The sequence below is a fragment of the Nicotiana sylvestris genome, chromosome 5, assembly GCF_000393655.2.
Source record: "Nicotiana sylvestris chromosome 5, ASM39365v2, whole genome shotgun sequence".
Taxonomy (NCBI): domain Eukaryota; kingdom Viridiplantae; phylum Streptophyta; class Magnoliopsida; order Solanales; family Solanaceae; genus Nicotiana; species Nicotiana sylvestris.
The window spans coordinates 158,980,911-158,990,345 of record NC_091061.1 but is presented as its reverse complement, the minus strand read 5'-3'; the positions used below and the strand labels follow the sequence as shown (position 1 = coordinate 158,990,345).

The following is a 9,435-nucleotide window of genomic DNA, read 5'->3' as shown; positions in this document are numbered from 1 at the left end:
GCTGAGCATGTTGTTATCCTCACTTGAAATTCAATTAGGAATATCCAAAATAGAATTATTTATTGTAGGAGGGGTAAGGTTGAAGATTGTTTGAAAGTGCCTAACAGCTTTCTTGGCTATCTTCTCATCTCCCTTGATCCATTTTTCTGTACTGTTTTTGATACGATTTATCTGTTGCCTTCTTCTTTTCTCTCTGAGTGTAGAGTGAAAATATCTGGTATTCTTTTCCCCTTCTTCGAACCATTGTAACTGAGATTTTTGTCTGAGCATGGATTCTTGAAGACTGATCCACCTAACATATTGAGCATGAGCCTTGTTGACATCTTCTCCACTTTTTCGAATTATCTTCTATATCTATGTCCTCTAGCTCTTGGAGTTTGTCCTCCCAATTTACAACAGCTTCATTGATATCCCCAACTTCATTCCTGAACCATTGAGAGAGTCTTTTACTAAGAGCCTTGAGCTTGTTTTGAAGAATCCACATAGGATTCCCAGTCACTTCAGTATTCCAGGTCTCTTTGACAATGTCATGAAAGCCTTCAATGTTTGTCCAGCAATTCAAAAATCTAAAGTAACTAATATGATGTTGATTACTAGCCAAATTCTTCATAAAAGGTGGTCTATGATCTGAGCCAGTCCTTGCAAAGTGCCTAACAGAATATCTTTGAAACAGATGATCCCAAAGGTCATTAACAAGAATTCTGTCTAATCTTTTCCAAATTCTCTTTGCAGGTCTTCTGTTATTATACCAAGTGTAACTAGAACCATTGTACCCAACATCTACGAGACCACAATTGTTGATACAAGTTTGAAACTCTAAGCTTCTATACATTCTGTGAGGCTTCCCTCCAAATTTTTCATTAGGATCCAAAATAATATTGAAGTCCCCATATGCACCAAGGAACATCAATCACCATGTTGTCATGTTCAATAGACTGCCAAAGATCCCTCTTTTCTTTGGATTTGCATTTAGCATAGATGGTATAATGCAAATATCCTGCATACCAATAGCATTATTGATTTTAATAGTAATGTGTTGATCACTGGAGGAAGTAACCTTGGAGGAGTTGAATGTATTCCAAAAATACCAGATTTGACCATTGTTGTTGAAGCAACAGTGTTGAAATCCTAAAAATTTCCTGTAGCCATCTAATTTTTCCTTCGAAACAAAAGGGTTCAAAGATAGTCACATATTGAGTGTTATTGAGGTTGATCAGTTTCTTTAGCCTGTGAATAGCTTTTTTGGATCTAACTCCCCTAATGTTCCGAAATAGAGCAGTAATCATTTAAAACTATTAGGGGAGTTGTCTTCTTTTTGATTCCTTCTCTCTGAAGGTTGAATCTTGTTCCTGTGTCTTTTGCCACTTTTCCTAGTTTCACTTCTCCCTCTCCTTGTATTTTGTTGTTGATCATCAGTAAAAGTGTGAGAGGCTTGATCTTCCTTTCTTAAATCCTGCTAATTGCTCACTTGCTCAGTTTCTTGATAACTGTCTGAGTCATCATTCTCCTGATTAGTATTGTTCAGTTTTCCTTATTCTCATATAAGTCCACGACCAATTGAAGCTCTGGCTGATTCCTTATCTCCGTAGAGACAGTAGAAGAGGTAGACTCACAACACTGATCCATCTTTTCTATCCCCTCACTTCTATTCTCTTGACTGACTTGTCTAATGTCATTTAGCATTTGTTGATCTTTTTCTGTATTAAGCTCATTAGCTTCAGGAAAGGTTTCACTGTTATTCTTCTCCTCTCTCTAATCTTGTTACGAGGTTTTATCTTTTGTAGTAGGGCTTAGGATACTTTCTTCTATGGATTGCCTTGAAAAATCATTTTGTTTTGCTGGAGATTCAGATTTGTCTCTTCTTTTGCTACTGGCTGGTTTGAATAACACTTTGCTCTTCTTTTTTTGGCATTTTCTTGGTCTTTTTTTTCTTGGACTTCTTCCTGCTATCTTTTTTGATTTTGAGTTTGCCATCTTCAATTTGTTGATTTTGAGTAGACTCTGAATTCTGAAGCTTTTAGACTTCTACATTACGGTTGTTTGCTGGAATGTTTCCCTCTTGCCCTGAGGATGGCTGCGGGACTTTAACTTGAATCTAAACTTCTTCTTCTTCTTCTTCTTCTTCTTCTTCTTCTTCTTCTTCTTCTTCTTCTTCTTCTTATTATTATTATTATTATTATTATTATTATTATTATTCTTCTTCTTTGTTTTCAGCTTTCTTTTTTTCAAGAGCCCTACAATTAATCATATAATGACCAATTTTCCTGCAGTGTTTGCAATATTTTGGGACCCCTTCATACTCCAACTTTTGAATGTACCCTTTGAGAGGTGAATCCTCATACTCTTGTCCAACAAAAACACTTTGAGGTAGCGGTTTCAGCAAGTCCACTTCTACTCAAATTTTAGCCATGCTTGGCCTTGTTCTACCCATAGTTGCAGCATCCAAAACTAGAGGAGTACTGACTAAACTTAAAAGTTATTTTATGTAGTGCCAATCATGCATATGGAAGGGCAAGCTGGGCAGTAGAACCCAAGTAGGAGCCACCGGAAGATCCTCCTCTGGTTTGAAATCTGGAGACCATTTTTGCAACCACATTTGCATTCCGTCAATTTCAATGACTCGTCTGAACTACACAATTTTCCAATCATCCTCATTGAACAGATCAATAAAAACATTGTGATTATCAAAAACCCCAATACTTACTAACCCTTTTAGAGGAATAATTTCTTTGAATCTAGACCTAATTCTATCAATTTGAGGGCGGGGTCTAAGAAATCTACCCACAATCGTAAATTTGCAAGAATCTGCCATAATCCCATAATAATCAGAAGCTTTGAAAATGACTGCAGGCATACCATTGTGAGTTGTGTGTCTAGCTTTCACCTTCTCTTTTTCTTGTTTCTCAGCTAGAGGGGAGCTTGATGGTGAAGCAATTTTATCAGCATATGATTGTTTTCCTAGGGGATTTCCTTGCATGTGAGAAGTCTCCCCTTTAGACTGATTTTGTTCATCCTGAAGAGAGAGAATTTTTTTAATTTTACTCGCTAATTAATAAGAGGAGAAGATTCAATGTTGTATTTTTTAGTTCATCCTGCAACTAGACTCCTTAAATGTTACTTAGATGATCACCAGCAGGAGAGCGAACAATTATAGAATGAACAAGATTATTGAGGAAATCTTACAAATATTGAACCATGCTAATGTCAAAACTTGCCAATGTTTTAGGGAAGCAAACCAAACAGCTGATCAATTAGCCAAAATCGGTTCTACAAGTGATATTGGCTCCTTCTATTACTCATATCAGCAACTTCCTACAGGTGTTAAAGGCCCATATCATCTGGACAAAATCCAATTGCCATGCATAAGACTTAGATATGACATGGCAAATTTCTTTGTAAGTTAACTTTGTTGGATTAGAGCAGGAGCATATAAGTATTCGTTAATGCTCATTTTTTGAAGGATAAAAACTTATCCTTGTGTAGTATTATTGAGGTAAGGTCAACCCCCCTCTTGTACTGTATTTCAGATAATATTACACCCCCAATCAACCTGGAAAACTTTTTAAAAAAAAAAAAAACCTCGTCTAGTGGAAATGGTACCTTCTACTACTCTTTTCAACAACTTCCGGAAGAGATGAAGGGACATTTTCAACTTGACAAATGGCAACTTCCTATTATTAAAAGAAGATACGACAAAAGTAATTTCTTTGTAAGTTGAATTCATAGTTAGCTATGGAAGAGTTGTATAGGCTCTCTCTTCCATCTTTTTTTGAAGACTGCATCAGTTATGTTTCTTTTGGAGGTTAAGATCCATGTCCCCTCCAGTTTGCAATTTTTTCATGTGAATAGACATGGTAGGGGTCGAGCCTAACCCCCAACACCAACGGCACTAGCCTTGGTGATGGCATAATTATTAAAAAAAAAAAAAAGCTAAAGGAATTTTTTCCTTCAAAAAAAAACCAACTTTCAAACAGTACTCCTTTTCAACTTCAACCACAAATACTCTTCTTTAAAACTTCAATCTCAATTTTCCTGAAGGATCAAGGCCTAACAACATCAGAATAAATGAACTGGTGGTTTAAGAGAAGTGGATTTGGGATAAATTTAATGTCCAGGTTCCAAAATACGATCATTGACCATATACTGAAGATGAAGAGGTGACTGCAAATTATTCAGGGCAGTTTACTGTTGGAACTTAATGAAACAGGCTGGAGAACTTAACTGCAAAAGATACAGACCAAGTTCATCTAATCTTAACAAATATATTTGATTGTTTATTATGTGTAGAGCAGTAGTGCTAATCTATATATATACACACGTATGTTAGTGTTGCACAAGTACTAACATGTTTTCTTTAAAGAAATCGATGTCTATTAGTATTATTTAAGGAATTTTTACCTCCTATAGCAAAGATTAACACCTTATTTATTTTAGGCCGTTATTGTTTTCTGATGAATAAAAAGAAAACAATAACGATCTAAAATCATCATATGATTAGGGTTCTTGCATAATATTGAATACAAATGAAAAGCAAAAAACAAAGTCTTTTGACTAAATTCTTACCATGTATGGTGAATGCATGGATGTGATATCCCTTTAAATTTTAGTTATATACATCGTCAACGTAAATAAACTTTTAAACTATCAGCCAAACAATATTTACGGATAAGTTTCTGTAAAATATGTAATTTGTAATCTTAAAAGTAAAATTAGTTAATTAATGATATAACAAGGTTGCGTATATAATAAGAGTTCTTATTCCAATTCCAATAGTTATAACATATAAAAATTACTTGCACTGAATTAACAAAAAGAAGTCTCATTAAATGCAGACTGATGTCAAACTTAATTAGCAAGATTGCATAAATAATTAGAGTTAGTAGAGAAGGCTAGAGATGCACATTAAAGTTGGGGCTGCATGTCCAACTTTAGGATGATGACTTACATATATAGAGCTTTCAGATAAATAGAAAACTTATTTACCAAAAAAAAAAAGAAGATTGCATAAATAAAAAAGTAGCACGCACATGTAGGATCGAGATATATAGAATTTTCCTTTTATGACTTTTCCTAATCGGAATAAAAAACCTAAGATTTTTTATTTGTTTTTTATACTTACAGCTTAATTATTTGGAGGATTGTTGCCCATTAAATCATATTGTATTGTTACTATAAACATAATATTTAATGTCATTGTTACTTAAAATTTATTATATCGTATTATTAAATTTATTATTACGCAAAATGAAAAGTCGCATTTTATGTAACGGCCAATTTGATGTGCTGGGATAATCATTACAATTTTTTCTTGTTCTATTTAAGTCCTCCTGTAACTTAAATTGTCTTCTTTTTCATCCTTACTTTTGTCTTTATTTTAATATAAATTCTCCCTTTTTGTCTACGATAGATAGGGGTGTTCACGAACAACCGAAAAACCGAACTAGCCCGAAAATCAAATCAAACCGATACAAAAACGGATATTTTCATTTGATTTGATTTTGGTTTTGAATTTTAAAAATCGACCAAATTTGATTTGATTTTGGTTTTAAGCAAAAAAAAAAAATCGGAAAAAAGGGAACCAAACCGACTATAAAATTGAAACTTTATTATTATACATATATATGTATATTTTTTTAATAAAAGTTTTAAGAGTTTATGGTAGATATTTAATTGTTTGCTCTCTTAGTTGGTAGTCTAGTTCTTTGCCATTATAATAATCAAGGTTTTTGCCTTTAATTCTAGTTTGATACTAGTAATTTTATTTTGGTAAGTCCAAGAATCTATTTCATGTTTAAAAAATTTATCTTTAATTAAGTCCTTAAACTATTCATCACTATAATTCAATTATATATATATATATATATATATATATATATATATATATATATATATATATATATATATATATATATATATTATCAATATATCTTAGTAAATGGTAAATTTTCTTAAAAAATACTTGGTTTGATAGTACTGTATTAGAATATAGTCGGTGATATGTGTCTTGGCAAATGTCTTATATTTAAGAAAAAAATCGACAAAAAAACAAAATAACTGAGGAACCGACTTAAACCGAACTTACAAAAATAGTTTGGCTCTAATATTTGAATAATCGACTTAATTGATTTAGTTTCTTTTTAGAGAAAAATCGATCTAAACCGAATCATGAAGGCCATATCTAAATCTTATATTTCTGGTTAGTGTTCTATTCTCGTATTCTTGTGGTCCTTACCAGCAAAATAGTCTTCTCTCTTTATTCAATTGTATTGTACTATAAAAATAAGGTATCTGATCCTTTTATTTATCTATTTCCACCTTTTGTTGGAAAGAAACTTAATTCTACTTGGGGGGAAAAAACGTAAACACCAAAAAAAAAAAAAAAAAAAAAGTATTTGTCTTTTCAGATTCTTTTGTTTCCTCTCCTATTTTGTAGGAAAAAATCTGTTTTCTCTTCCAATTGGTTTAGGCTGCGTCTAGGGTTGGGAGAAGAAAAAAACATAACTATTTCTTTATATATTCTCTTCGGCAGGCTGAGAACTTGGAGGTGCTAATAGATTCTGTGTCAAAATATTTTTGAGAAGGATGGAAGAGAAAAGTGTGGATGCAGCAGTGGATTACATATCCAAATTGCCAGAGCCAATTTTGCAGAAAATTATGTCTTCTCTTTTGGCTAAAGAAGCTGCACAATTAAGAGGGTGTTTGGATGGGCTTCTTTTTATTATATGGAGTGTTTGGCAAAAAAAAAAAACTGCTTAAAAAAGTTAAAATGTGCTTAGAAAAAGTCAAAAGCAACAAGTTGGTTGAACCCAACTTTACTAATTTTGGCTTAAAAGCCATTTTGGTTTGACCAATAAAATTACTCGTTTGTTCATTATAACTTTTCATAATATCAAACTTATCCTCACTCAAGGAAACCCCAAAACATTTTCTTCTCCTATTTTCTTCACACATGAAGGACATGTTCCTCTTCTTTCATCTTCCTTTCCACTTATCTTTTATTTTCTGCACTTTCCTTAAGTATCATTTTCTGGTCCACTTGCGTTACTTTCTACCAATTCTACTTGACTATATAGTATCTTTCTTCTACTTTATAAAAATTATCTAAAGTAATCATATAAATTGAAATTAAATTAAAATATAAATTATTTTTTATTTGCATTAATTTATAATTAAATATATTATAGTAATTAGCTCCTTTATAATATTAACAGCTTTAAGGATATTTTTGTCTTTTTAATAGAAAAAAGTGTTTACCAGTACTTGTTTACCAAACACTTCAACAATTTTTTTTAAGTTTCAGCACTTTTATCCAAACAGGTAACTGCTTATTTATAAAACAAGCTCCAGCACTTAAAAGCCGCTTTTAAGCGCTTGTGCTTAGAAGCCACTTTTTTAAGCCAATCGAAACGGGCTCATAAAGGAGTGATGAGCACCGTATACAATCAAAAAATGTAACAGAACTTGTGAATATTGTGGATCAAATTATAGCAAATCGGCAGAAGCAGAAGATTTCTATACAAAAGTTCTTGCTAGCATTTCCGTCTTGTCGTTGGAGCTCTTATATCTATAACTGGATTGAGACACTCGTAGCGCTAAGCATCAAAGAGTTGATTTTTAAGTGTAGACACACCTGAAGACAGTTACAACACTTTGCCTGAAGCAATCTTTGCTGCCAAAGACCTAAATGTTCTTGATTGACGTGGATTTAAGCTTCAATTGCCCCCACAATGGCATAAAGTTTTCGTCTTTGAGAGTGTTAGACCTCTCTAAGGCACTTTTAGGCGAGCACTTTATTCAAGCTGTATGTGAAAGTTGCAGTAGTTCTTGATAGTTTGCTTTGGATTTCTCCTCAATTGGACAGCCTATGTTTTGTTCGACATCGTCTAGGCCTAATGAGTAACCTGAAGTTTATATATGAAGATGCATCAGATGAATATGAGAAAACATGTTCTTCTGCATTTCTGCCTTTGAAATATTGTTGGAGGCATAAGTTGAAGGAAGTCAAAATGGAAAACTTTTCAAGTATGGAGGAACAGGAGCTCAGAAATTATCTTTTTAAAAATGAAGATGCATCAAAGATGATTGACATATTCAAGAAATGCAGCCTAACTCCAAGATTTCACTTCAATAGATTTACTCTATGCAGAAGTTTCATGATTTCTTGTGTCTTGTTGTGTTTAGTTGCGTACATACGCCATATGTTTTGACCTTTTGTTCTTCACAAACCTTTAAACAAAATAATGTAGTATTGCTACATGTGAGCACAGAGCTTGGGCTTTTGCTAAATCCCTCCAGTTTTGTACTAACAATTCTCTCTTTTACGACTTCCGGGAAATACAATATTGTACTACTAGCCTTACTAGTCTTCTTTGCATAGTAGGAGTTAGACACTTGTTTTAGTACTATATTTCAATTATTAACAGTAATGGCCTTCTCTGCTGGGCAATCTTATGCAGTTTCCACAACTTTTGATCCCTTGCAACAAAATTCCTGGGGTTCTAACCTCATGTTTCATCATGTTCCTTCAACAACATCACCTTTAGAAAATGTGACAAGTCCAACATCTTGTCAAGAAAGCCACTATACATTTCAGCACTAAGTGGATTTGAATATGCTGATGAATCAAATTCAAATAAGCAGTCGAAATGTAGGGTCCCTTTAGTCCAATGCAATGCATATGAAGCTAGTCGACCACAATCGATACGAATCAGCATTGAGTTTGTCCAAGAAGCTCAGGCTGCTGGTGCTCAGAAGCTCAAGATTGGGCTCTATTTTGGGTTGTTGTGGCACACACAATTGGGCATGTGGCTGCAACAGTGAGCATGTCAAAAGTTGCAGTTTCATTTACTCACATAATTAAGAGTAGAGAGCCTGCTTTCAGTGTTTTGGTTTCAACTTTACTTTTGGGTGAAACTTTCCCATTGCCAGTGTACCTTTCACTTGTGCCAATTATTTAGAGAAGCCCATTGTGCTGCATATTTCATCTTGTATATACAAGAAGTATTAAGAGAAGCTCTCACCAGCATGTTAGATCTTGTTTTAATGATACAAATAATATACATGTGCAAGAAATCAATTACAAGAAGTAAAGAAGACTGCTGGAGTGGTTCATGATGTATAAGGAAAGAAATCAATTAGCATACAATGGAAAATCTGGAAAGGTCTCGCAAATCTGGGCGGAATCTAATCAACAAATCAATCAGCAATAACAACGATTAGCTGAGTTCGAAAGAATCAAATAAGCCTTGAGTAAAGGCACAAATCAAGGGCAGAATCACGGAAGATTGAAGGATACGAGGAGATTTGGTACGCGATCGCATTTGGAAGAACCAACAATCAAGGAGCAATCTTATTCGTATCTCTGTTGAAGGAAAGCAATCAAGAGAAGCAACGGCTCATTCCTTATTCTTGGAAAGAATCAATTCTTTCCAGGGA

General features: G+C 33.6%; 1 protein-coding gene across 1 annotated transcript; it reads right to left on the bottom strand.

Moving 5' to 3' along the window:
• Positions 1-292: 292 nt before the first annotated feature.
• Positions 293-832, bottom strand: LOC138869555 (uncharacterized). The gene has a single exon (XM_070147182.1). The coding sequence runs from the start codon at positions 830-832 to the stop codon at positions 293-295; it is 540 nt and encodes a 179-aa protein (XP_070003283.1).
• Positions 833-9,435: the final 8,603 nt, after the last annotated feature.